Consider the following 27418-nt stretch of genomic DNA (forward strand, 5'->3'; position numbering starts at 1 on the left):
CCCGGCTCAGGGAACCTAATTACCTGACTTTCGGGCTGTCTCCCACTCCTTCACGCGTGACGCTTCGCCCTCGATCCTCGTTCCCCGTCTTCGCTCATTCTTGTCCCGTCCCGCGCTGTCAAGGTGCTTGTGCTTACCTTGCCTTACCTCGATTACTACGTACTGGTATTGATAGCAATCCTGCGCAACACCAGCAAACCCCATCTTGTTCTTACAAACGTCAATCGTGGCACCTCTCTCTCCATCCATTTCTCTCCCTCTTCCTCTCTTTTCCCCTCTCTATTCCTACCTACGTGCCAACGTCAAGCCTGCAACGTCCGGCACGCTCCCGTCATCACCACCTTTGCAGCAACTAGCAGTTCGCGCAAATCCCAAAGGTGCGCAACCAACCTCCGAGACACATCAGCATTCCACCGAGCCAAATCGGTAGCCGCCACTACGACTCGAACGTACTCTATGACGACATTGGTCTGAGCCCAAGACTACTCTCTCCTACAAACATTGCGTCAAGCACACCGCAACTGGATACACTAACCACCCTCCCATTATCGACCCGTCCGTCCCCCCTCCTTCGTCGCGCTAAAGCTGTCTAAAGCCGTCTAAAAGTCCACCGGCGACCCCTTCCGACGCCAGCATCACAGTTGATACCTTGCGCTAGTCTGAGTCGTAGCTGTCGTTTAGGTTAACACCGGCCTCCCGGCGTGTCTCGGTCTCCCTACCTCACAGAATACAAGAGTACCTACTGCGTATTTCGTCTCAAGAACGCCAACAATGGCTGCCAGATCCCCGCCTCCGTCTACACCCACGCCAAAGGCATACTCCAACCACGCGCCGCACATCGCTGATCCCGATTCCTACAGGGAACCAGCTACACAAGACATGGACAGAGCTGCCTATGGCGCTGCGGCCGACAGGAACTCAAATCGCACCTCGTCCTATTTCCCTCAACAACCACCTCAGCTCTCCTCCTCCTCGTCCTACAACTCTCCCGCTTCCGGCGCATCTACATATCCTACCCCTCAGAACGCCGCTCCTCTGCCGTACGACGGGGACCAAGAAACCCAATACAACACTCTTGCCAACTCGCAATCCGTCAGCCACCAAACACAGCACTTCCCACAAGGAGGTGACGGTGCATACTACGATCCCCCGACTGCTGCTTCAAACTACAACAACAACAACCTAGTCGTACCCTCCGCTACCACCCAGGGCAAGTTCACAGAGGAATGGGATGCAAGTCAAAGAGGAAGCAGCATCATTGACGTTTCCAACATGCCGCGGTCCAACTCCTTCGTCTCCAACAATGGGGACGATCATCTGAACCTCCCCTCACGCCACAATACCCTCAAGAAGAAGAACTCGCTGCGCAGAAATGGCAGTCTGAAGCGGAGCAGTAGTCGCCGGAGCATGAAGGCTGGTAGCGTTCGCAGCCTGGCTCTGCAGTCCTCCAACGACGCAGATGAGGTGCACAGCGCTTTTCATTGCCCGGTCCCAACATCTGGGAACCCGACCGAGGCCCTGGCCAATCGATTCCAGTGTAAGATTTTTCGTGGTGCTGGTGAGCTACGGGGTACACTAGAGACTAACATGATTTTGTAGCTTGGCGGAAGATTCTCAAGGATCTTATCGCATACTTTCGCGAAATTCAGACGCATTACGAGCACAAGTCCAAGTCACTGGTGAAGCTAGCCAATGTTGCCAACAACATCTCCAGCCCTCCGGGTTTCCTGAACTCGGGAGGCATCGACGATGCGCTGCAAATACTGCGTGCTTACCACAAGGGCGCCATCCTAGAATCGAACAAGGCCAAGGAGATTGAAGAGGATGTTATCCTAGCTCTTGCTGGGTTGAGAAACGATCTCCACCAGAAGATCAAGGAGATCAAAAACCTCTCTGGAGATTTCAAGAATTCCGTTGAAAAGGAGATGGACAGTACCCGAAGGGCCGTCAAGGCTCTGCAAGATACTCTGGGCCAGACCGACCTCGACCCATCGCTGACGACTGGGAAGCAAGATCCTTACCTGTTGCGGCTCGCGGTGGACAGACAAGTCGAGCGCCAGATCGACGAGGAAAACTACTTGCACCAGGCTTACTTGAACTTGGAGAACTCTGGCCGGGAGCTGGAAGCTATCGTGGTTGGTGAAATTCAGAAGGCTTATAATGCCTATGCTGGCATACTCAAGCGCGAGTCTGATGCTGCGTACGGAGCAATTGAAGAGTTGCGCGTTGGCCCAATCTCAATGCCCAAGGATTTCGAGTGGTCGCATTTCGTTCAAAAGGACGATCAGTTCGTGGACCCCAACATCCCCATCCGCTCTGCCGAACACATCCACTATCCCGGCCGGGAGCACGTTGGGTGCCAGGAGATTCGCGCTGGATTGCTCGAGCGCAAGAGCAAATACCTCAAAAGCTACACAGCTGGCTGGTAAGTGAATCCCCAAGTACGTTCACACTATCATCAAGAACGCGTTACTGACACTATCGGCCACAGGTATGTACTTTCATCGACTCATCTTCATGAATTCAAGTCCGCAGACAAGGGCCAGGCCCCCGTCATGTCTTTATATCTTCCAGAGCAGAAATTAGGTTCGCACTCCAGCGAAGGAGGATCATCCAACAAATTTATCCTCAAGGGTCGCCAGACGGGATCAATGCACCGTGGACACACATGGGTCTTCCGCGCCGAGAGCCATGATACAATGATGGCTTGGTACGAAGATATCAAGGTTCTTACCGAGAGGTCGCCGCAAGAAAGAAGCGAATTTGTGCGCGGCCATGTTCGAAGTCTCAGCCAGTCTTCGCAACGCTCCACTAGCAGCGATGGTGTTCTAGAAGACGACGACGACGACGAGCCATTCTCGGCCGACACGGCGGTCGCAGCCAGCACGAGTTCGCGACAAGACGTCCGCCGTCCCGAAGCAGGTGGGCGATTCCCATCCGACATCCAAGTCAACGCACAGCGAGGCTTACAGGCACCTCTTTCGCCATCTAGTGTAAGCTCCGGATTTGACAACTCTGATCGTGACGCCGCCGCGCAAGCATACGCTCTCCCTGGAAGCATGCTAGGCGTTTATCACGGATCGAATGAACATCCTACAGGTTACGGGGGTTCAGACCGGACTCCCATGGAAGAAATGCCCTCCCATGCAGCCGAGTTGTCCCAGCAGGCTCAGGAAGATGGAGTCAACCCTTATACCAGCGAAACGATTCGCCGATCTCAATCCGGCAGCCGTGGGCATCAGGCAGTGTTCGTACCTGGAGCTGAGGAACAGCGGGTGCAGAGCCAAGTTGGCGCTATTGGCAACTACGACGATGAGTCTAGGCCTGTCTCCAATGTCAGTGGATATGACCGTGGCCTCGAGACACCAGGCGGCAACAGCCAATATGGGCAATGGATGAATGGCAACGGGAAAGCCTCCTCAGGCCTGTCCAACCGCGGCGTCGACCAGCAAGAGACGAGCGAGTACTACGCGTCAGGTGAACGATCTGCAGGTCATGTCAATGTGATTCCCATTGTTGGCATGGGCAACGGCCATGCGCAAACCAGGGAGGCTGATCATAATGGGTTCTCTGGCGTTAACAAAGCGTCGACGGCGACAAGCCAGGACGTGCCTCGTCAGCATCAACAATTGTCTGCCATTCGCCCGACTTCCGGCACTCTCAGAACCGACAGCGTACCGACGATTTCCAACTTGCATATCCCAGGTGAATACCCAAAGGGTACGCCAGCGGTTGAGGCTAGACGTTGAAGCTAGACGTCGAGGAGAAGACGTGGCAAATGAACTGGAGTACAGGATCGGCTGGGAGGGAAAATGACTCGGACGTACGACTGGGGGCACTGGAATAGGGGATGGGTCTGGTTGTTCGCGTTCCATCCCATGTGATTGACTACAATGGCATGGGTTTCTTTTGTCGAATTTCCTAGTCCCCAATGTGACCGAAGATGGAAAATGAGTGCTCAGGGGAGCAATGCGCTGGAAGAGCAATGAGGGTGCCGACCCCCATTTTCATTTTGACATTATTTTATTCATCTACTTGGCGATTTCCAGCACAATGCAAATGATATCCAAACCTTTCGAGACGCTGAAATTCTGTTTTTCCTAGGCGTATTCGTCTTCGTCAGATCTACCTCTGAACTTTACTACAAGCACTAGGAGTGCTGTCGCACATATTACTGCCAGGCCACCTAGTCCGGTCCCAAGATATTGGGCTCCATGGAACCCGGACAGCTTGGCTACGCCACCTGGATTAACCTGGACCTCTACGGTTCTCGCCATTCCAAAAGCTAGCGACATGCCGTAGCTCGACACAGCCAAAACCAGACCACTCGCGACTCCTTGTTGCCCCTCTGCCAGGTTTTGTCTAAGCAGGATGGTAGCGAGTGGCGTAGTCGAGACCATCCCAAGCGAAGCGAACAAGGTGCTGACGAACGTATTTGCCCAGTACGTTTGATCGGAGGGTGCCGTAGCCATGAGGATGGACGCTAGTAAAAAGGATAGGACGGCGGCAAGGAAAGCCCAGTATACCTCGTCTCCAGGCATCAGATACGCCAGCAGCAGGCCCACCGCTACAGCCTCGACGGCGACGGGCACGAATCCCGCGCTGGCGAGGAGCGGATTCCAACTGCGGAGGACCTCGACGGCTTGGAAGCCGTAAAAGGCCCAGAGGACGAAGCAAGCCCACGCCGCTGCCGTGCAGCCCAGGATCAGGTTCGGCCTCGAGGTCATGGCGCGCAGCGGGAGTAAGGGGTTCGCGGCGGCGGTCTCGTTGTAGAGGAAGGCGGCGAGGAGCATGGTGCCGATAATGAGGATGAAGTAGGTGTATGGTGTGCGCCAGCCTACGGCAGGTGCTTGGTTCCATGCGAAGCTGAATAGGATGAGGCCGCTGCTGCTGAGGAGGGTTCCGGATAGGTCGAGCTGAACCCAGATGGTGTGAGCGTATGCGGGTTTCCGGGGGCCTTGTCGTGGGACGACTAGGAGACTGAGACCTGCGGCGGAAACGTTGACGGCCGCGAGAACGAAGAAGGACCATTCCCAGGAATCGTTGTAGGCGAAGAGAGAGGACATTACGGCGCCGACTACGAAGCCTACGGGTGCGGCGACGCTGAAGAACGCGAGTGCCATGTCCTTCCTCTGGCTCGGCGGCAGAGTCGTCTCGAGAACGGAGAAGCCGTTGGGTATGCAGAGCGCCGGCCCGAGACCCTGCATGGCACGGCAGAAGCAGAAGTAGGCGGTGCCGTTCGCCGCACCGTTCTGGACACTAACGGAGAAGCCGGCGAGGAGGCTCCAGAGCGCGAACCAGAGACATCCGACAATGATGACGCGTTTGCGGCCAAAGACGTTGCCCAGGCGTTCGGACGGGAGGGCAAAGGCCCCTATGGTGAGTGTATAGGCCGCGGTGAACCACGAGTGCTGGCCGCTCGGTAGATCCGGGAACGACTCGGCGATGGCGAGGGCCGGTGCCATGGCCTGGGCGAGACTGGCGAACATGAGGAGTTGGTAGAGGCTGACGACGGCTACGAGGAAGGACTCCTTTGCGGACGATAGAGGCTCTGGCGGTATTTCTCGGAGGAGGGGCTCTTCCGGGTACGTTGTGTTTTGTAGGGCCCAGGAGATGCGTTCCTCGTTTTCGGGGTACCTGGATTTCTCGCCGGGTCTGTTGAGGGGCGTTGCCTCCGTTGAGGACCTGAATCGTTGTGTGAAGACTATCCTTCTGGCGGCCTCGAATAAGTCTGGGTACTCTGAAGGATGCTCGAGCGCCTCTGGACCTGACCCTCTCGGTAGTGTGGTAGGCTTTACCAACGGCGTCGAAGTCGCTGGTTGTTGGGCATTTGTTTCCGGTTCGTTGGATGGGTGTGTGATATCTGTAGTCGGATGTCGGGGAACGGACAACGCTCCTAGCATCATGGTCCGTGAAAGCGGCGACGTAGTCGGGTCACGAGAGGAGGTAGGCGATACAGGCAATACGGCATCGTGTCTCGAGATATCGAGGGCCGAGGGAGCTGTGCTTGGCCGAGAGTAATGAGAGTTCGTCGGGCTCACGCCGTCGTCAGAAAGAATAGGGGAGACGAGAACCGGAGCCGAAGTCCGCCAGCTCAAGTTCCCAGGCCCGTTGGGCCCGAATGGCCTATTATCATTGGCATGTTCTTCTCGGAACTGTTGTCGAAAGGACTCTGTGACTGCTATCATGACGTCCGCCACCCTCTGCATGGCCTCGTCTGCGTTTCGTGTTTCCCATGCTGTCGTCGGTGTGCGAGTAATAGACGGTGAGTGTGTGGTGCTTGAGTTGCTCATGTCGGTATGTATTAAGAATATTCATTGGTGAAAACCGCTGAGTAGTAGAGTATGGTCATCCAGTTTTCAATATTTGACTGGACTCTATCTTAGGGGCGGCAACACGGAGCGAATAGTGAAGCACAGGTAGTTAAAGGTGTGAGAATAGAAAGCAACGCCAATACAAATGAAAAAAAGGAAGATGGAGTAGGAGAAAGGGAGCAGAGGAGGCCGATTACCAGTCCAAATCAGGTGCGGGTAGGCCTTGATAGATGAACATTTGCTTGTAGGGGCACGCAGAGCAGCCCGAGATACAGACAACACAGGATCGGGCATTGAACGAGACACACTTGCCCAACCTTGGTTACTTTCCTTGGTAGCTTGAACGACTCGACAAATGAGTGTCCACTTCAAAGCTTGAGCTACCGATCCCTGGTGGATGCTGACGATGGCACTCGCAAGGGGGCTGGCGTAGGCAGTTATTATCCTTTTGGTCATGGGCATGGGCCTTGATCAGGGCGCCGCAGCAGACCACTGCCTCTCCGCGGTCCCGCGTCTCGAAGAGCTCGTTTAAGGCTACTGGAGCTTGTCTAAGAAAAGTGTCAATGCTTGTTCATCTGAGCTGAGGTGTTTGCTGCTCGAGGCAGACACGTTAGGGGGGATCTTGATGCATGTCTCTCTTATTTTCGGGTGACCATCGGTAGGCGGCATGCAAGATATGCATCTTGCCGGCACATTAGACTAGTGTGTCAAATCGACACTCGTCTTTGGATCGCACCAGCATTTTATGGACACACGCGGTGGCATCCTATTCAATGCACTCCATCGGGTTGTCAGGGCTATTACTAGTACCCAGAACCCACGATTACGGATGGCTAGGTATTCGTCAAGAGAGACACCAGAGGGTAACAGTATACAGACAATCAAATGTGCTTTTGATGTTCAGCAATGCTTCAACTGCCTTGGGTCATGAATAGATAGACGACGTTGTGACAGGGATCTCGGTAAACAAGCAAGGCTGATGCGAAGGAGGATGGGGGATTGGCGCCAACGGTGTAAATCAGACCCCACTTGTCAAAGAACCGCGCCACCAACAGAGATCCTTCGTGAACGCCCCAGACCGCTTGAGGGAACTTCCGTGGTACCGTACGAATGAGGCGGAACTCGTGGTCTAGTACGACAAGTGCCATCATATTGGCGGGTCTCGGATCAAAGTCAACGTTATTTCGTGCTGAGCTGACATGAGAAACGAACTCTGTCCTACTAACGGGTCAGAGTTGTCAGAAAGAGTTGATCCGATACGAAATTCGTGGCTGAGTTGCGAGGAAGTGAAGTGACTACACTATGGGTATGAAGATGAGTGGGGGAAAGAGGAGACAAAATGGTGCCGAGCCCGAGAGGGAACATGGCATTGGAACTCAATCGTAAATCTCCAAAACGGTAAGTCGTCAATGGTGTGCTCGAAATCTGGCTTGCAGTCATTGCCGGTGGTGGGACGACTGGAATGAAAGGCGTTGTGATATTTTTGGAAATGACATTCCGTCAGAGACTCAGCCTCATTGCAGAAAGGTAACAGCGGGGCTGCGGAAGCCGCTTAGACTCTCCGTCCTAGACCGGCTGCCTAGGTAGGAACCAAGCCACTCATTCTCTTATATTAACTTTAAGTAACTAAGTAGTTTTCTTCTTTGATCTGGCAGTTGAGAAACGCGCGGCAAAGGCAGCAAGCATATGAAATTGACGACGCACTTGGAGGTGGAGGAAGGTATGCGCATCCACTGCTAACAACCTAGTAGTCTAATCATTTTCCGCAGTGAACTTGACTTCGTCGCCTACTGATGATGAAGTGCACGGCGCAATGACGAACGCGACTACACCGCCATGCAATGTTTCTACTGTTTCATTCGCTGCTCTGCTAAATCTCATCTTTGCTGTTTGCACTGTCTGCGGTTGTTGTCGCATGGAAACGATCACTAAACTAAGAAAAGGCGAGATGCGTTCTCAACACTAGCCGGCGAGGGGTTGGCCAAAAGAGCGACGGCCCCGACTTGAAGAGATGAGCACTACTAGTCTCAGTTATTCATCAACTTTATTTCTCAGAGATGGCCAGAACTAATTGGCTCGTCCGCGAGACCTAGCAGAGAGGTCACACTAGTGGCTAAGAGACTTCAAACAGTCCATCGCAGATATGAGGCCGTGACCGTCGTGAACTGTCCGACACTTTCAATCAAGACTTTTCTCTATTTTTTGGTTGACCACAGTGGATGATGTACATGTAGCCTCGAACCCCTATCGCCAGGCCCGATATGAAAGCAAAGCAAACCCGAACGCCAGAGTCGTAGTCCAACAGATAAAACCCTCCCCTACTCAGACTTTGAAGCTGAAAACTCCAGTCATGGCCTACCGGCCTCCTCTGCTGAAACCACCCCGACCACGGCCGCCGCCGAAGCCACCACCTCCTCTCGGCGCACCACGGCCACCACCGAAGCCGCCGCCGCCGCGACCGCCTCCACGACCACCGAAACCACTGCCGCCGCGGCCTCTGGGAGCACCTCCGCGGCCACCAAAGCCACCACGGGGGCCGCCACGACCACCTCTTGCCGGGCCACCACGGCCGGCACGCTTGACCTTGGGCGCACCTGGGGGAGGCTTCGGCTTAGGCAGGAACTTCTCCAACGGCAGGAGCTTCTCGGATCCGATGTAGAACTTGTCGCCCTCCTTGAAGGAAGTGGCTTGGATACCCTCGGAGGGCTTGATGGTGAAGTAAACCTGGTTGATGGGTCCGAGGACTTCGTCGACCTTGCCAACGGCAGTCTGTAAAAATGTCAGTCGAGTTTTTCTTCTTCTTTCGCTTCTTGAATCGAGATTAGAATCGCCCAAGGAGATGTCGCACCTTGTTCTCGAGGAAGATCTGGGCGTTGAAGTGAGGGACCTTGGGGTTGATGCTCTCGCAGATCATCTCGCCTTCACAAGCGTGCATGAACTTGCCCATCTCTACACAAAAAATGACGGTTAGAGTACTGTTGTAGTACAAGACAGCGGGAAGGTGAGAAAGCATACCAAGAATCGTCGCGGGCGGGCCCATGTCTCTGTTCTGGAAGCCACCACGGCCTGTGAAGTCAAGTTAGTATTGTACTTTGAAATTTCCGTCACCAGACAGAGCCAATCTGCAAGTGCATTGGAATAAGGAAATGCGAAAGTCATTGCATACCTCCAAAACCGCCGCCGCCGCGACCACTGAAACCACCACCGCCGCGACCGCGCGGAGCTCCTCGTCCGAATGACATGTTGATATGTGGATTGGCGGGTTGTCGTTCGGAGCTGCTCGTGTACTGAGTGCTTCGTGCTGCTATTGAAAAATCGAAGCCATCGGGTAGCCGACAGAAAATTTCCCAGCGACCAAATTGTGGTGCAGGCCAATCGAGCTACCTCATTGGCTACAGCTGGCGGGCCGGAACAATCCCTTCCGGGTGACCCCGCCAAAATTTCCAACGGCCAGTGCCACCCGACTGCTTCCAGCCCACCTGCCTCACTTGAGGGCCATTGGCGGGGTGGTGGGTGCCACTGCAGGGAGTGCGGGCCAGACACCACCAGAAGGTCGTCCGAACACCTTGTTTGACTCACCGTAGGCTTTGGCGGGGTTGCTTTGCTGTGTTTCGCCCAAATTTGTTTGACACGAAATTCGACCTTCGTGTGCCTTCATTCTTCCCAACCCATACTCTTCTCACGCCCACCGCGACCGCTCAATTGGACGACATTATGGATTCCGCGAAGCAGGCCGTCGAGGCCGTTACCGAGGGCGTCAAGAAGGTCGCCCTTAACAAGGACAAGGCGCCCAAGAAGGAGAAGAAGGCCAAGGATGCAGGCGATGCCTCGGCCGGACCCCTCGAACTCAACCCTCCCCCCGATTTCCTCCAGAAGAGACTCGACCTTTTCGACAAGTTGAAGAAGGAGTACGATGAAGAGCTCGCCAGCAGGCCACGCGAGGCCATCACCATCACCATGCCCGACGGCTCTATCCGCCAGGGCACCAGCTACGAAACGACCCCCGGCGAAATCGCGAAGAGCATCTCCAACAGCCTGTACAAGCGCACCGTTGTCGCAAGACTTGACGGCGACCAGAACCAGTTGTGGGACTTGGATAGACCCCTGGAGAAGAGCTGCAAGTTGGAGTTGGTGAACTTTGACGACGAGCAGGGCAAGCAGGTCTTCTGGCACAGCTCTGCACACATTCTTGGCGAGGCTTGTGAGAGGAGATTCGGATGCTCTCTGTGCATCGGTCCCCCGGTCGATAACGGTTTCTATTACGAGATGGCGCTCCCCGGCGGCGCTTCTGTCCAGGCTAGCGACTGGAAGCCCCTCGAGTCCCTTGTTGGATCGATTGTGAAGGAGAAGCAGAAGTTTGAGCGTCTTGAGCTTACCAAGGAGCAGCTGCTGGAGATGTTCAGCTACAACAAGTACAAGCAACACATCATCAACGACAAGATTCCCGATGGTACCAAGACCACTGTCTACCGCAATGGTCCTTTGATCGATCTTTGCCGTGGACCCCACGTTCCCAGCACCGACCGTATCGAGGCTTTCAGCATCATGAAGAACAGTGCTTCCTACTTTCTCGGTAACCAGGAGAATGACTCGCTGCAGCGAGTCTATGGTGTCAGTTTCCCCAGCAAAAAGGAGCTGACTGCGCACAAGAAGTGGCTTGAGGAGGCAGCTGCCCGTGACCACCGCAAGTTGGGCCAGGACCAGCAACTCTTCTTCTTCCACGAGCTCTCCCCCGGCAGTGCCATGTGGCTGCCCCACGGTGCGCGTATCTACAACACCCTCCTGGCTTACATCAAGGAGCAATACTTCAAACGCGACTACCACGAGGTTATCTCCCCCAACATGTACAACGCAGAATTGTGGAAGATCTCCGGCCACTGGGACCACTACAAGGATGACATGTTCGTCCTCGATGTCGACAAGGAGAAGTTCGGCTTGAAGCCCATGAACTGCCCTGGTCACTGCCTCATGTTCGCTCACACCCCCAAGGCGTACCACCAGCTGCCGTGGCGTGTTGCTGACTTTGGAGTCCTTCACCGCAACGAGGCCAGCGGTGCCTTGTCCGGCCTCACCCGTGTGCGCAGATTCCAGCAGGACGACGCTCACATCTTCTGCAGAGAAGATCAGATCAAGTCTGAGATCAGCGACTTGTTTGACTTCCTCAGCGAGATGTACGGCCTGCTTGGTTTCACCTTCAAGCTCCGTCTCTCCACTCGCCCAGACAAGTACTTGGGAGAGCTTGAGACATGGAACAGGGCGGAGGACATGCTGAAGCAGGCACTTGACGAGTTCTCCGCCACAGATGGCGGTGTGCCGTGGACTATTAACGAGGGTGATGGCGCCTTCTACGGCCCCAAGATCGACATCAAGATCCTGGACGTCTTGAACCGTGAGTGGCAGTGTGCCACCATTCAGCTGGACTTCCAGCTTCCTCAGAGCTTCGGTCTTGAGTACGTCTCAGCGGAAGTGAACACCAAGCCTAAGGAAGAGGAGGCCCCTGCCGCTCCCAAGGTCCCCGAGTTCAAGGCCAAGGACCCTCAAGCCATCATCGACTCAGCTGCCGGCACTGGCGAGGAGAAGGAGAAGAAGCGCGTCATCAAGCCTTTGACAAATGGCTGCCAGCGCCCCGTCATCATCCACCGTGCCATGGCTGGATCCATTGAGAGATTCACAGGTAAGAATTGCAGATGGTATATCGCTTGAGTATCGCTGATGTCGGTGTCACAGGTATTCTCATCGAGCACTTTGCCGGAAAGTGGCCCTTCTGGCTCAGCCCTAGGCAAATCATGGTCATCCCTGTTGGCAAGGGCTTCGTCGAGTACGCCGAGGAAGTCCAAGCTACCTTCAAGAAGCAGGGCATGTGGGTGTAAGTAGTCTTCCGCTCCCCGCATTGATGTGGAATGTTTTCGCTAACTCAAACCTCTCCAGCGATGTCGACACTTCCGGCAACACGTTGCCCAAGAAGATTCGCAGCGCTCAGTTGAGGTACGGACAAACAAACACCCTGCATTGCTATTGGAGTGGGTTATACTAACTTGCGTAGCCAATACAACTTCATTTTCGTCGTTGGTGACGAGGAGATGAAGAACAAGCAGGTCAACATCCGCTACCGTGATGACACTTCAAGCCAGGACCGTGGTAAGCCCGTTGACGTTGCCGAGGCCGTTGAGAAGATCAAGAAGCTGCGCGAAGAGCGCGGCACCTATAACCCATTCCCCTCCGTGGTGAAGCCCAAGGAGGACAAGGCATGAACGTAAGAGACGGAGCATGGCTTTTTTCATGACAAAATGAATTTTGAAGATGGTGTTTGGGTGGGTGGTGAAACATTTTGCAATTTGTAGCCTAGACTAGAGGCGCAAATCGTATCCCTGGATGTGGAAACAAAATACGAAAACTTGAGTTCCGAATGATGCAATGGACTACAATCGAGTGACAAGGAAAGCAATTGGTTGTAGAATTTGGGGTATTATGCGTATTGTATTTTCGCGTGCGCGCTTAGATGTGTATCTCTGTGCTACAGACGTTCGTTTCTTTAGTCTACTCGACTAATAGTTCCCGCTCCGTGTTGTTCACCCATGGCCTCGCCTCGTATACTTCCGCAGCGAAAGGCTAGTTCATGATTCTTGTTCTCGCTGCACAGACAGATCATACCCGCTCCCCTCTCATTCTCATTTTTTTTTGCCTTGGAACACGAATCGGGGGCGCAAGCAAGCAAGTCTCCAGGACCAGGACAGACTCTTGCTTACTTAGCTCCATGTGTGTCCGCAACAGCGAAGAGACACACGCTCAAGGCTTAGGGATATGAATGCTCTTGCTGGTCATGAGGCATCCGTGCACGATGAACACAAGAGCAATGGGGTGGAATTCCAGAGCAGTTCCCGACAGCCATGTTCCGAGAGGAAGGTCCTGGAGAATCCAACGCTGAGACACCAAGTACGCCATCACAGCGTCGAGGCCAAGACTCGTAGGGATGGGAGTGCCTTCGAAGTATTTGCTTTTTCCAGTTGCGTCCTTGGGAAGAGCGGCGACGGTTACGTTGAAGCGAGCGAGGCGAGTGAGGCCGCAGAGGACAAAGAAAGTCAGGCAAAGGTGGTCGATGGGTGTGCGCAAGCCAAGGGCAAAGGCCACAGACGCAGGAGCGACGCCGAAAGAGATCTATGCCATACGTTAGCCGTGTCTCCAATGGCCTTTTCCAACGCAATTCCGTCCGCAGAGATCCTTCAATGTCTGCCTAGGGTTCTAGACGTAGGCAATCGACCTAGGGTAAAAGAACTTAGTCGCTTGGGAACGTACCAGGTCAGCCAGAGAATCAAGCTCTTGGCCCATCATGCCGCTCTTCTTTCTCCACCGCGCAACTTTGCCATCCATGAAGTCGAAGAAAAGGCCGAATGGCAGGAAGGAAAGAGCGAGGTACAGCGTGCTGGTGGACGAGGGATCGCCGAGACAGTAGCGGAGAGAGGTGAAAATTGACATGACACCACAAGCTCCTATTCCATAGTAAGTCAGCATTGATATTCTCCTCGAAATATACTATTATCGCCTTGGGGTGCATCCGGTCTCGGAAGACGTTTTTCGCTTGTGACAATGTGCGGAAGAGGCTGGGGATATGTAAGACCGTACCATTACAGAGGGTGATTGCGTCGGCGAGGTGGAGGGCGCGGATCAGAGAAAAGTGACCAGGATCGGACGAGAGAAGGAGATTCTGCTTGTCGTAGGCTGCATTGAAAGCGATGGGTTAGCTCAGGTCGCATCTCAAGAGGGCGGTGCGGGCAACATACTGGGCTCGGCAAAGCTGTCGACAGCATCTTTGGCTGCCTTGCCGTTGGTGGCTACGCTGCTTGTCCGTTTCGACATGTTTGGTCGGGGCTTTCCCTGGAGCTAGCAGTGTGAACTATGAAGACGTTGTCGGAGGAGAGCGATGTTTTTGGTATGGCCGTTTAGCTTCGTGATTTTTTCTCGGTCCTTTGGGAATCTCGACAGTGGGCGTTAAAGGGAAGGGTGTTGACCGAGAGATAAGAGGTCGAGGGGATTGAGCTACTTTTTGTACGCAGCAGTTTCGTGGAGTGGGAGGCAGGTACAGGAAGAAATGTGAATGGAGGTGCTGGGCAAGCAAGGTAGGTAGGTAGGCATGAGGTAAGTCGGTCACACTCTTCCGCCTCAAAGCCAACTAGGATAGCTGGGGAAGGCACATGCCGTCATAGCCCTGTCGTTCTAGACCTGAAGATGACTAGCGGGGAAGCTGGTCCAGCTCACGAGGTCCTGTGCACGTGATTTTCACCATGGCATAAGAAGACCGCACGGTCCAGGCACCGCCAGCAAACGGGACGATACGTACTCACGTACCTTACTCCGTATGGTCAAGGTAACTTTGGCAGGTTGGAGACTCATAGGAAGGCGGCTGTCAATGCGACACGTGCTATTTCGAGGTCTAAGCTTCATATATGTAGCCGTGTATTCATTTCGTGTATTATTTACAACGACGAGGCAGATCACTTATTCATGTGCTATAGAAACCACCTTCGCTTGTTGCGTCGAAGTGGCCAGCGAACCCAATTCACCGTGTCCTGTAGTCTTGTCCATGTCCAAGGCGTCTGTCTCGCTTGCTAGGTCTTCCGAGACCAGTATCCCCCTATGTTGATGCTCGCCCACCAAAGATAACGTGCCATAGTTTGGGACGCAATACTTCAGTGTAAGGCGTATGTCTCGGCGTGCTTCGCCAGGAAGTGGTAGCAATGACGCGCGATTTCCGTCGTTGATTTGGCGCAAGCCAGGAAACCATGCCACATAGATGGATGGCGCTGAGCCTCCCATCCTTTCTCCTGTTTCGTAAATACTATTAAGTTTTATCTCCAGCTGCCGCTCGTAAGAATGACAGAAACGCCACTGATTCCCTTTATCGAACAATGAGGATCGAAAATCCGTCGACCCATGCACCGCAGGAGCCTGCCACACCGCAAATGGTGTATCCCCTTGGGGGTATCAAAGTATGTCTGCCGGGTGGTCAGCGACACTCGGTGAATAGATGATAGTTGCGTTTTCAGACTTACGTAGATCCGCCCTGAGCATTGCCAAATATAGGCGACCGTCTACCCAAGCTCGTGAGGACCTGGATTGCATCAATCCAAGCACCCGAGCGGACGTAAAAGCCTGAGATGTATTCACCCCGGCGGATATCTGTTGGGCATCTATTAGTATATGGTTGCTGATTAGCCCTGATAAGAAGGACGTACCAAAATCGAATGTATCGCCACCCTCTTTGCCTCCGCGTTTCCCAAATAATTGCGTCGTGTCGTCATCGTATACGAATTCCATGCCGTCTACTGCGTACCCATGGTAGAAGATGATACGAGAGAGCACTCGGTTCTGTTTTCCGCCACTCTCAAAAATGATCTCCTGTGGTTCAGTGTCATCCATGGCTGAGTTGCCCAGGGGCTTCCCTCTGTAAGCTGTCTTGCCGAGCGGACCCGGGGTCAACTTGAATGAAGACTCTTTGGAGCACAGCTTCTTGAAGTCGTCGATATCCAAGGAACCACCACCATGCGATTTGACAGACACCCTAAGCCGCCCCTTCCGCTTGTTCTCTGGGAGCTTCTCGCGTAGCTCGCGGTCGTTCAAAGTCAGTTGACGTTGTACCGAATTGTTCTCGAGGGGATATTCAATCCATTTTCGGCAGAAATCATCGTCTTCTGCAAACAGCTCGATGAACGCGATTCCGGTCGCTGCCATTACTACCACGTTCCCGCTCTCAACTGGAAAAGCATGGACACTGTTGTCAGTGTTCATGGGGGGATCGTTTGGCAACCTGAAGCAAGGATGCGCGCGGAAACGTAAGCAATCCAGGCGGTGCCAACCGCACTCGTCGTCTTGAAGAACCAGGGCCCCCTTGGACTTGGTCCTTGTGCAAAATGCCTCTCGGGTCACGAAGCTGCGGTTGAGAGTAAGGTAGTCGCGAAGCATCACGCCAGATTCCTGGTGGGGACATCCGAACAGGTGACCTGTCTCGTGTAAATGCGCACCGATTCCGATATTGGCGGCCTCCCAAGAGCTGCCAGCCTGGTTGCAGTCGTTGGCGACATAGGCTAGGTCAGTCGGAGTGCAATCCGTAAATGCAGGGACGACTTCTTCGAAGCTCGTGGGATAGCTTTGCAGGCAATGGGACCCGAAAATGGCCAAGTGCAGATCGCCTGCATTACCGCCCAGTGCCGCGTGGCCCCTTACCACATTGGCTTCCTTATCCCATTGCGTGTCGAGCATCAACACGGAAACGTATTGCTTCTGGCCATCTAGTGGCCTGAAGTACTGTTTGACCGCTTCGGCAGCTATTCCGTATAGGTCTCCCTTCTTGGTCGCCTTCTCGTTTTGTTGCGCCAGCTCGAGGTCTCGGATTTCGGCGACCGTCTTGTCTGATCTGATAATATGAATTCTGGCCTCGGAGCGCAAGTTTCCGTTTTCGCGATCCCGCTGGTTCGATGTGCCGGCGGTCCATTCCTCCTCAAACCTAAAGACACGACGTCCAAGTTTGTTTCGCCACATTTGCTCAGCTGTGAAGGCTTGCCAGAGGTAGGCGGCCATTCGGAATTTGCGGACTGCCGTCTCCAAATCGTTGCCCTCCCGCTCGATCCTTGTAGGTACAGCATCAAAGGTTTCGGGAGAATCCTTGGCGACCACGATAGCGAGCTGTAGCGGAGGTGCATTGTTCGCTGGCAACATGTGTATCGTCAAGTAAGATGCGTGAATCGGATTCGATGACGAGCTGTTGGGCAACTTTGGACTCGAGAAGTCGAAGCGGATCTTATTGGGGCCTGGCTGCAGGTAGACGAGGGCCTTGAAATTGGAGTTGCATGCGGGCCAACATGTTGGTGGAAAGTTGTCGTCGAGTCGTGTGACCGAAACCGTGCCGTCGAGTGAGTGCTGCGAGGAGTCTCCAATTGTTCCTTGTACGAGGAGAACCTTTTGGTATACCTTGTCAAATGTTAGCAGAGCGCTCGGAAGCTGCAGCTAGCAGTTGGTGACCGCGATTGCGGACGTCTGTGGCTGACTGTCTGAGCGAAGCCGCGGAGAGCATGATTGGAGAAGCAAAGGTGACACCACACGGGGCCACGGCCCATGCATATGGCTGACTTCACTTACCCAGGCATTGTCGATGATGTTTGCAATTCGCGGCGCAAATTGAGAAATTGGCAACGCCGACTTGCCGCCCACAACAGGAGAGCCAAGGCCAGCCATACCAGAGACGCTGTGTCGGTGGGAGTTGGGTACGGGTTGCAGCGGTGGACGAGCTTGAGGATTACCACCATTAGAGTCCTTCACTGAGAGATCGAGAGCAGAATCGGAGGCTTGAGCCATGGATGGCGGGGTCGAGGCACCGCTTGTGGCAGTGGGAGTGGTCATGTTGCTGGCATCACTAGAAACATCGGTGTTTGATCGGTCGGTCTTGAAGCTGGCTTTCGAACGACGCCGGAGTCCTCTGAAGTTGAGAATGGACGGAGCCATTGTGCCTTATAGAGCATGCGATAGCTCAACCGCAAACGAGTGACAGACTCAGCAAGAGAAGATTTGGCATGTGCAGCGTCCTGGAGGAGCAGATCATGCGAGTTGGTAGAGTCGGGCTGGCTCGGGTCCAACGGATGGAGGAGCAGAGAGATGAATTGGGTTTGTCTAGATGAGCAGAGGAAGATAGGCAGGTTATTGAGGACAGGTAGAGTCCCAACGGCAGTCGAACCCGAACGGGGGGTTCCTCGAATCGGGTCACTGATCAGCGAGTGGTATCTGCAACGAGTGTGTGTTTGGTGCAAGATGAGCGACGTTTGAAAGGAGGCGACGTGGACGGATCCGCAGGAGTGCGGCTGCAATGAAGCAACAGTTGACAAGCAGCAGATGCGAGGCGTAAGGTAGAATCGGCAGCGCAGCAGAAGAGCATGCAAGAGAGGAAGAAGGAAAAGGGCGCAAGTGTTCTGCAGGGAAAGTATGGGAACAGACCAAGGTCCAAGGATGGGATGAGAGAGGACGGGATGAGAGATGGGATGATGGGGGGGAAAGGGTGCTTGGGAAGGAACTCCGGAGGTGACCAAAAAAAGTTGTCCAACAATTAATTGGAAGTGTGCAAGTGTGCAATACCGGTACTGCGTATGCAATGTCCAAGGTCCGGACGCTTGCTCCAGAAGGAGTGAGGTGTGGTCCATTCGGTGTCCACGTCTACGTGCACACTTCACGTCTCACGGGCCGGCCTGACAAGCGTATCCGTAGTTTTGATGCCGTCTCCATTCGAGAAGCGACAGATGCAGCTAGACATGGAGCGAAATCCAGATTTGCGCGTCCAAAGAGGGACAGCATACGGATGCGCTGTAGGCAGGTACACTAGCATAGCACGAACGGGTGCGCAAATTGAGGTGCAGCACAGCGGCAGGGCCCATGTCCAGATTTGCGTGTGGATTCGTACATTTGCATGAGAGGCCTGCTAACAAGCCAGGTAGTCATGCTGGTCGGCAGATAACCGGCAGCGAATTCGTCGATGACGTTGCTGTGTTTCGAGGGTGGGAAACATGAGTACGAATTGAGATTGCGACCGGGGGTGTGGTTGACCAGGAAAATGGAGTAAAAAACAAAACTGGGCAAGGAGATGATGGGCTTCAGCGTCCTGACCTCAAACCTGAGAGATAACGGACCTTGAAACTTCCATTGAAGGTCAGGGTACCTAGGTACGGATACCGAAGGTATGTGCTCAATTGCCTGAGGTAAGGTAGGTACCTTCAGCGCCTTATTCGAGAATACCTATGTACGAAGTAGGTAGTGTAGTCCTTGCCTCTTCTCCTTGCAGATAGTATCGCTCATTTGCATCTTCCTTCATGTCGTTCTCGGTGCCCGTACGTACCTCACAGCTGTCGCATCGCATTCAAGTTTCTCACATCCACTTTGATAAAAGCCCAGCCAACGGAAGTGGGGGCGACTTGCAATGGGATTTGTATTTGGAGGCTAGCGTCATAGTCTTCGTCAACACCACGCAAACAAGTGCGGCTAGCAGGAAACCAATAGGTGTCTGTACTAAGGTATGCACAAGTATCGACAAAAGACAACCCCTCCAGAACATCAGCCAGGCGTGCCAGGTTCCCGAACCTGATAGCGGCTGATTGACTGCAGGCTGTGGCTGTGCCAGGCCCGCTATCAGCATGGCAGGGCAGGCACTCGACAGGCCCGGGCGGCAAGGACCGGGGTGTCGCCGAGCGGGTGGATCCACCTGTCGAAATGGAAAGGTGTGATCGAGATGAGGAATTCAGTCACCACCACTCACCACTCACCACCAGCGGCGTTGCGACATGCCACACACACCTCTAGCACGCAAGCACGGCAAGGTACGGATGGGCGGCCACTGGAAGCTAACGTATCCAAATCTTGCAGGTAGAACAGTTCTCTTGATCTGTACGTTGGTTGCTTGGCAGCTCTGAATGTAGGTAGCGTTTGGATCTGGGTATCATCCCGGTGGCCGCATGCCCGTTGCCCGACGATAGAAATACCGGGCAGACGTGGAACTCGAGTACTTCGCCGCGTCTTGTCATCTGTTCCATCCACCTTCCTTATTTGCAGACGCTCTCGCTCAGCACCTGGTAAGGAGCACACTGATAGCTTCTAGCAAGGACGTGTGGCTTCAGCCTGTATTCGCGAGGGTTCCTCTTCCCTTTCTTGCACCCAAATTCGGTTGGAACGGCGGCAAAGATCAACGTTTGGTACGGAGTATCCGTACGGAGTAGTTGATGGTGGCTTCGGGTACCTGACAATAGGTACCCACTAGCTGTGTCGATTGCCATTGATTGTCGATCCGACTTACGCAGCCCGCAAGCCCACTGCGTGGCCTGTTGGTTTTTATTTTTGGCCAAAGTGGGCAGCGCGGGAGAACTTAGAAGAGGGGGAGCGGCCGTGCTGCGTCAGTCTTTTCCGATATTTATGTAGAAATCAGTTGAGACTTGAGAGAGAGAGAGAGAATCTCCTGCTTGTCCGAATTATCTTGGTTGTGGCCCCCTGTCAGGCGCATGCTGCAGCTACCACCTAGACTCTTCCTCCCTGCACTATTCTGCAAGTCTGCATACCTGTCGTATCGCCGAAAGCACAATAGGATGTGGGAGATGGGCATTTTCCCATCCGTGAAAAGTTCAATTGCTTGCAGCTATTCGTATATCCATACTCTACCCTCGATAGTCGGGTACCACATTCACCTGGTGCATAAGTAAAGGCAATATCCTCCTAAGATAGATACTCGCTTAGAGGGGTTTGACCATCCGTTTTATTACTCGTAGTAATACCTTATGACGGAGTAGTTACGTATCCGTCCAAGATCACCTGACGCATGTCTTGATCTCCAGTTATCTCCACCAACTAGAAGGCACATTATACGGAATCAGGTCCGTCGGGCATTCGTATTCTCATGATCGGCAGACAGCGTACCGCATGACGTTCTGCTTCTTGACCCTGCAAGCATGAGAAAGCGATGTGCGTTTGGCGATGTCTACCATCACGAACAACTTTTTCCCGTCATCGTTTCTGCAGTTAGGGTACAGTTACCGAAGGTACCCAGTCGTTGAACAAACACGTTGGCTGATGCGAGTTCAGACATCACTTCTCGGTTGTAGAGAAGGCAACAATGGTGTGCTGAGACTGGCTTCTCGCGGTTACTTCTCTTCTCAGTGGCATCCAACTCGTCCCCAAGACCTGGTTGATTTCACCCCGCGAGGGACGCTCGTTGGTCCCTCGAGGCTCGAGCAACCACGCATGTCTTAACTCGGTGTCGTAAATGGGGTGGCAGGGAGAGATTGACGAGCCTGGGATGCAGAGTGAACTCACTAGCTTACGCGTGGTGTGCGTGGTTAGGCGCCCAAGGAGCTGTTAGCAACGACAGGGGTCTTAATTGATTTTTCCTTCCTGGCCCCTGGGCTCCTGGAGCAATGGGGAAATGACAGCCTACTTGTCACTACCATTCGGACAGAGGCTGCCCGGTTCGGCACATGGGCGCCTCTGTTGCATGTATTGCCCGCATGTGTGATTGGTAGACGAGTGCCCTGCCAACGGTATCTTGAAGGAATCCACGGACGGGAATGCTGGACAGTCTCATGCCCATACTCCGTACAAGGTCTGGAACGCAACGACGTTTCCAGTGACATCCATTCCAGTGACCACGACGTAAGGATACTCATATGGCCAACAGTGAGTCCCATGCCCTCCATGGTCTTCGGACAGCAGTACTAGTAACCAACAATTCGAATGAAAAAGGGTACAGAGCAACGTCTTGTGAGGCGTATGATCAAGACTTGCAGTTTTGGTCAGCCAAGTGTTTGGTCCTGCTTCCGCGCTACATGACCAATGCATCAGGATAGGACATCAAATCAGCCTTTAGATGAGCTTTTCGAAGAACCGAAAAGGCGAGCACGAACTCGGTTTCTGAATAAGCTTCAAGGTACGGGTAGTATAAGGTCGGCAACCAGGACGAAAAATTATTTGGTCCCGCCCTCGCCTCAGTTGCCGTGACAAGTGCAAGTTAGATGAGCAAACCCGTCGTAGGGAAACCTGGCATCCGTTTGTGGTAAGGCGTTTCTGATCCACGCGCACTCGCTTCTGCCCGGGCCTCGACAACGAACAGCTAACTAAGGTAGGTGCCAAGGTTTCTACCTACCTAAGGTACCTCCCGAAGGATAGGACTGATTTGGTGGTAGAACCTATCCGTGGACCTGAAGTTCAGCATGACCTCCCCATCTCAAGGCGCCTAAGGTACCTACACCTTACTATGGCTGGCCATAAGGGGCAACACAGGCTACCTACCTTATCGGCATTCAGCTCGACGGGGGTGTGTCCTCCTACCCAAGGTGCACTATGTGACTTGCCTAGGAGTCAAGATCGAATGCAAATAGGTATACCGAGCATGATACGCATGTAATGCCTCCTCCCTAAGGTGCCTTACCTGGCTTTACTTTGAGGTACCTTAGGAACGGGCAGGTCCGGGCGACCTCACGAAACAGCACTCCACTAGCGATACCTTACCTTAGGTTCTTTCCAGAGCAAGAGTCTGGTGATGGCAGATGGCAGATGGTAGTACGGATACCTAAGGTAGACAGGCAGATGGGTAGTATGAGGTGCCCTGGATCCGGCGTTTGGCGCTTCGTTTCCACGTCAATGGGATGGGAAACCTGGGTGCCCGGGCAGACTGCAGACTCAGAGGGGCCCAGCGGCAGCGGCAGCGGCAGGTGGCCCACGGGTCTGGTTGGGTCCAGTGTCTTCCACTGCCCTGGGCTGTAGGTGAATTTTACTTCCCGTCTGGGTCCTCTGTCCGCTGAGACCGGGCCACTCACTGCGCTACGTTTGCCAGCTGACCCGGTGGAAACACCACTCAATCCGAACTTTCCTCTTTCTCCCCGTCCAGCCAGGTTCTTTCGTTGCCATCCTCCTCCACCGCAAAATCTCAACGACGCAGTGCATGACTTCGACTTTGGAAAACTTCCTACTTCCTACCTTGATTCTGTCTTGAAGACGCACACATACACCCTTATTCTTCTTCTGCTGTTGCACACACTCTCTCCTCCCACGCATTCCAGAAGAACGATTCAACCCCTCATCCACCATTCCTTTGACCGTTGGTTGCTACGGGCTTCTCAAGGTCTCACCCCCAGGTCAACGATCGGACCTTTGCACTTGACTCCCGTCACCCAACATCCTCCTTTCCCCCGCTTTACCCATAGCAGGCGGCAACCGACGGCTACGACGCTTCGTTTTCCTACACTCTGCCCTCGGATCGCATTGATTAGAGAAGAAGGGCCTGTTCTCATCCAACCATACGGTCAACATAATCCACGGAATACTGCATGCCCAGCCTCCAAGTTATGTCTTCTGTGTGGAAGCAACAGCCCGAAGAGGTGGCGGACAAGGTCTTGAAGCGGGTGGAGGTTAGCAAGGTATGTCGACAAAGGGCCGTGGCAAAGGCCGCAGCATATCTCACAATGCAATAAGTCGCTGAACCTAACAATCTTCCAGATAGCCCGAAGATTACAGAACCGACTCGCGCTGGCCCAATTCAAAACCAAGCATGGTTGGGAAGACCTGACACTCGATACCATCGAACCAAAGTATGAGGAGGAACTGCGACGGAAGCGTTTAGCCGAGGGCGACCTCTTGTCCGACTCCTCTTCGAGCGCCTCCGATCTTCCATATCCCACGAGAACCCTCATGAGCTCTCCTCTGAAAGCCCCCCTTTTTTCCGACGCCATCGGCTCTAGCAACGGAAGCACCGGTCATCGCAAGCGCACTTACATGGCCTCTTTCGATTGTCCATCGTCTAGTCCGAGCAAACGCTATCGTTCTTCCCCTACCCCCATCAAGTCGCTGCACGGTCATACCTCGTGGAAAGAGAGCCATCAGCTGGCGCAGTCGTCTCCGATTAAGCCTAGGAGACAGCAGCACTTCACTACATCTACTGGTCCCGATGTTTCATTCTTTCAAGGGGCTCGAAGACTGGCAGACGACCTAGTATCGCCAAACTTTGCGGCAGCCTCGGACGACGAAGACGATCTCCTCCCCGTGCAGTCATTCAGGGCCACGAATATTCGGTCTTCACCTCCTACAACACCACCAATGCGCAACCGGGTGTTGCCCAATCGCCGTACTAGAGACCAAGGTGCCAACGGTGGACCCGTCAAATCCGGCCAAGAAGGCGCCGACCTTCTGCTGTACCTGGCTGCTTCTCCGTCACCCGCCGTCCCTTCGGCCAAGACCAGGATGGAGCCTCCTTCGACGCCTCCTCCGAAGGTCAGTCGGGACATGACTTTGCCTTCGTCTCACATGACCACTCCAGGCGGCGGCAACATGTTTCCCAACACACCCGGGCAAGGCTTTGACTTTGCAGATTTTGTCAACATCACGCCTAGTCCTGCCCAAAAGGCATGGAAGACACCCGTCGCTCTCTCCTCGGCAAGGACTCCCGTCAGTCTAGCTAGGAGACGATTGACGTTCGATGAGCCCCTGGCTTAAAGAGAGATGCATAACAGACGCGCCTTGTGGCTCTCTCCTCGTCACCATTATCACCAACACTTTATATTTGAATGATACCAAACGCTAGCCATGTCGGCCCCGGCGTAACCTACGCAAAAAGCGGAGATTCTACCCCCCGTCTCTGTCCGCAATTTCTTTCCCGAGGGACACGAATAGCTTTATTATAAGCAACATTACCTCGACAAGGAGACGGTATTACGAAAAAATTCTTTTGAGCCTTTGATATTCATTTCACGCGTAGGACCACGCAAGGAACTTGAGGCGTTGAGAGCGCCAAATCGGAATGAGTGTGAGGCAATTGTATGTTCCCGGCTCAGCAAATGCTTCACATGTAGAAGCCTGTTTTTCTGTGTCTTTTTGACCAACTTTTTTTTTGTCACGGTTAAGAATGGATCCAAAAGGCCCCCAGGTTGGGCCTTGTGGACCGTGTAGCATTCAACGCGTCCTGGTTTGCGACGCGTCGAAAGCTTAGGAGAGCGCGTAAGACGCGTGTGGGTCGCGTCTCGATTTTAATGGACATGCAGCCAATCAAAACGTACTTTCAGCCCCATACCAGGTTCCGTCCGCTTCATCGTGTGTGCCCGTGTAACGTCTTATACTCTGTTACTGCACCTCAGCCTACGTCTGAACTCCTAGTGTCGGTCCGGGGGCTCTGAGTAATTGTTAACTGCCGGTGTGAGAGTTCAAGACGGTTCAATTAGCTGAGGCTATCTGTATGCGCTGGCGGCTTTCGAGAAGGGAAACGGGCTGAGGTCACCGAGTATTCACACTTGAAATCAGATCATCGTAGGCAGTGGCTGCAGCGCACACCCTACGGTCGGTCTCCTTGTTGTTCAATTGTCACTCTGGGCGGTTCATTTAACAGTTCTGTATATTGACGGAAAGATGTCATGTATGCTTTCCCATGAAGTCAAGGATGCCTCGCTGAACGCCTGCTGGACTTGGCTCTTCTGCACAAACATCTGGATCCAAGTCGAATGTTCGTCTCAGATAGTCCCTCGTCGTCGGGCCAATCGTTGCAATGAATGTTTTTCGCCCCTCCAGCCCGTCTTTCTTGACCTTACCCGTGAACTCGTCCAGCATTCCGAGCCCGCGCAGCATGCCTTCGCAGCCAGTCGGGGAGAAGATAACCACCCACCGCGTCGGCCGGTCCTCGGTGGCTTTCAGGTGATTCTCAAAGTCTTGAGGGAAAGATTCCATGACGCCTGTGCCGTAGACCACGACCTCATCCACTTGGATCCTTTGTTCGCTGGGCAATTTGGTGTTCATGAGGGTTTTGGGGATGATGTCCCGTCTCTGCTCGCCGACGAGGAAGAGAAGCGGTGGCTTCGTCGGCCGTCCTTGGTACCATTGGCCGTAATGGTCCAGGATGTACTTGGCCAGGGCATCGCCATTGCCCGTGTGCTCGCCGAAGATCTGCAACGGGGCATGCTGTGAGGTGGACTGGAGAGCTCGTGTGGTGGCTGGGCCAACGCTGTAGACTGGCACGTCCTGGAGATGGGGCCAGTCTTCTTCAGTGCCTGTCAAATCTGGTCAGCTATGCCCTTCATGCTCATCTACGACACGGACTGACCCTTTCTTTCATCTACCAGGCTGGCAAATGCCTCCACCGCTCGCTGCGAGGTGAAGATGAGACCGCCATAAGAGGCGTCGGTGCCAGCATTGATGCCACGGTGCTGCAAGACGTCCCTCACCGTCGTCATGCCCTGTTCCTGGAAGGTGTGGTGTAAGACCGGGACAAAAGCTGGTTCAAAGGCATACCCGTCATTTTCACGTGAGAGTAGGTCCTCGTATGAATCGCCTGGGGTTGATTTGGTCTTGAGAAGCAGGACGGGCACCTTGGCCACTGGAGTTGCTGAGGGGTTCTGAGCCATGGCGAATATCGTTGCGGTATTATGCGTCGCCCATCAAGCGGTCGGATGAATTAAACAGTTGGTCGTCTCGAATTCATTGAATATCAACGGTGGCGATCTGCCGCTCAGCTAGGTACGCTTCCTCGGAGTTGACTTCGCTAGCACAACGGTTATGGCATTATCGCATTGAGCGATGATGCCCCGCTGAAGGGTGAATTTAGCTGGAATAGAGTTACGTACTGTCTTAGGTAAGTCAGTGCCAGTTCACTTACACAAAAACCCCCCATTCAGCGACTCGCCTTCATCGCCATTCTTTACTTCAAGGCCAATCTCAGGTCCAACGCATATTCAACGAAGTAATACAGCATCTCGGCGAGTTCCTCGTATAAGATTTGCGAAACACCGTCAAGTACAAATCACCCGCTCAGGAGATTTAAATGGGGGTTGTCGGAGAATACACAGACACATGGCCTGCTCCCGAGTGGCAATAAGTAGAGAGCACCCAGTGGCTGGGATCAAGTGGAACTATTCATACCTTGCCTTACGGATACTCCTGCAATAACTCCCGGGTCATGGATGCATTTCGACGGTCCGAAAAGACAGCTGCCAGGGTCACCAAATGGGTTGACCTTGGATGACTGCCATGCGGCTCAGAGACAAGAAACACCCCACCTCATCTCTTCGGTACCTTGCGGATGGCGTGGGATCGATTGAACAGCGGATCCTCCGGTAAGGCGCCGATTGCAGCATTTGGTATCCGTAAACCGTGAGACTCTCGCCTCACGCCACACCAAGGTCCAAACCAACCCAGACTAAATCCCCATTGCAGGTACCGGGTGTCACACATCGGAGCTCTCCCGGCGCTTGCCGACGGGAGCCGGCCATCCGTGGACCCGGCATCATCACTTTGGGATTTCAGATCGAGAACACTTAGTGCCTTGCGATCTTGGTACCTTACCTTTAGTGGCTTGCCTACCTGACTTGAGGCGCTCAGGCACCTCGCAAATTGATGGCTTATCGATAACGGTCCGCCATGAACATTCAATCGTCACAGTCCACCAGCTTACAAATTCCTCCCAACCGAAACTTGTAGACTGTCCGACATCGCGCGCACTTGGTAGATCACCCCATTCAAGTCCCTTGTCGCATCCATTCTCTTTCTATAGGGCCCGTCGATATTGGCTTCGCTTCTCGCGACAAGGGCGAAAATCTCGCACAGCAGTACCG

At 53.8% G+C, this 27418-nt stretch overlaps 8 protein-coding genes across 8 annotated transcripts; 3 read left to right on the forward strand and 5 right to left on the reverse strand.

Moving 5' to 3' along the window:
* Window positions 1-771: 771 nt before the first annotated feature.
* Window positions 772-3749, forward strand: BDP81DRAFT_392354 (PH domain-containing protein; the record flags this gene model as incomplete). Its single annotated transcript, XM_060587696.1, has 3 exons — window positions 772-1537; window positions 1600-2425; window positions 2492-3749. 3 exons carry the CDS (start codon window positions 772-774, stop codon window positions 3747-3749), a joined length of 2850 nt encoding a protein of 949 aa, XP_060447574.1.
* A 351-nt stretch (window positions 3750-4100) lies between these two features.
* Window positions 4101-5489, reverse strand: BDP81DRAFT_459574 (major facilitator superfamily domain-containing protein; the record flags this gene model as incomplete). The annotated part of the gene is made up of 1 exon (XM_060593555.1): window positions 4101-5489. One exon carries the CDS (start codon window positions 5487-5489, stop codon window positions 4101-4103), a length of 1389 nt encoding a protein of 462 aa, XP_060447575.1.
* A 3180-nt stretch (window positions 5490-8669) lies between these two features.
* BDP81DRAFT_314128 (Gar1/Naf1 RNA binding region-domain-containing protein) lies at window positions 8670-9381 on the reverse strand (the record flags this gene model as incomplete). The annotated part of the gene is made up of 3 exons (XM_060583968.1): window positions 8670-9083; window positions 9163-9263; window positions 9330-9381. Coding segments are annotated over 3 exons (567 nt in total), but the record flags the coding sequence as incomplete, so codon positions are not given.
* Window positions 9382-10028: 647 nt separating this feature from the next.
* BDP81DRAFT_447863 (threonyl-tRNA synthetase) lies at window positions 10029-12565 on the forward strand (the record flags this gene model as incomplete). Its single annotated transcript, XM_060592233.1, has 4 exons — window positions 10029-11988; window positions 12042-12180; window positions 12243-12299; window positions 12358-12565. 4 exons carry the CDS (start codon window positions 10029-10031, stop codon window positions 12563-12565), a joined length of 2364 nt encoding a protein of 787 aa, XP_060447577.1.
* Window positions 12566-13100: 535 nt separating this feature from the next.
* Window positions 13101-14168, reverse strand: BDP81DRAFT_447864 (CDP-diacylglycerol-serine O-phosphatidyltransferase; the record flags this gene model as incomplete). Its single annotated transcript, XM_060592234.1, has 4 exons — window positions 13101-13469; window positions 13608-13801; window positions 13935-14030; window positions 14093-14168. The coding sequence occupies 4 exons, from the start codon at window positions 14166-14168 to the stop codon at window positions 13101-13103; spliced, it is 735 nt and encodes a 244-aa protein (XP_060447578.1).
* An 896-nt stretch (window positions 14169-15064) lies between these two features.
* BDP81DRAFT_194252 (metallopeptidase) lies at window positions 15065-18019 on the reverse strand. Its single transcript, XM_060582457.1, has 4 exons — window positions 17445-18019; window positions 15545-17276; window positions 15362-15488; window positions 15065-15304 (listed from the first exon to the last, which is right to left on the reverse strand). The coding sequence occupies exons 1-4, from the start codon at window positions 17805-17807 to the stop codon at window positions 15208-15210; spliced, it is 2319 nt and encodes a 772-aa protein (XP_060447579.1). The 5' UTR covers window positions 17808-18019; the 3' UTR covers window positions 15065-15207.
* Window positions 18020-23155: 5136 nt separating this feature from the next.
* BDP81DRAFT_314579 (uncharacterized protein) lies at window positions 23156-24317 on the forward strand (the record flags this gene model as incomplete). Its single annotated transcript, XM_060584010.1, has 2 exons — window positions 23156-23245; window positions 23325-24317. 2 exons carry the CDS (start codon window positions 23156-23158, stop codon window positions 24315-24317), a joined length of 1083 nt encoding a protein of 360 aa, XP_060447580.1.
* A 909-nt stretch (window positions 24318-25226) lies between these two features.
* On the reverse strand, window positions 25227-26212 carry BDP81DRAFT_459571 (uroporphyrinogen-III synthase; the record flags this gene model as incomplete). Its single annotated transcript, XM_060593553.1, has 2 exons — window positions 25227-25858; window positions 25912-26212. 2 exons carry the CDS (start codon window positions 26210-26212, stop codon window positions 25227-25229), a joined length of 933 nt encoding a protein of 310 aa, XP_060447581.1.
* Window positions 26213-27418: the final 1206 nt, after the last annotated feature.

The sequence above is a fragment of the Colletotrichum phormii genome (genome assembly GCF_030913505.1).
Source record: "Colletotrichum phormii strain CBS 102054 chromosome Unknown BDP81scaffold_6, whole genome shotgun sequence".
Classification (NCBI taxonomy): Eukaryota; Fungi; Ascomycota; class Sordariomycetes; order Glomerellales; family Glomerellaceae; genus Colletotrichum; species Colletotrichum phormii.

Bases quoted from the DNA above. Each gene is read 5' to 3' on its own strand.
- BDP81DRAFT_194252 (XM_060582457.1), bottom strand. From the start codon at position 17,807: ATGGCTCCGTCCATTCTCAACTTCAGAGGACTCCGGCGTCGTTCGAAA. The intron at 15,489-15,544 runs GTACGTCCTTCT...GATGCCCAACAG, and splicing joins TGGCGATACATTCGATTTTG to ATATCCGCCGGGGTGAATAC. The intron at 15,305-15,361 runs GTAAGTCTGAAA...ACCACCCGGCAG, and splicing joins AATGCTCAGGGCGGATCTAC to ACATACTTTGATACCCCCAA.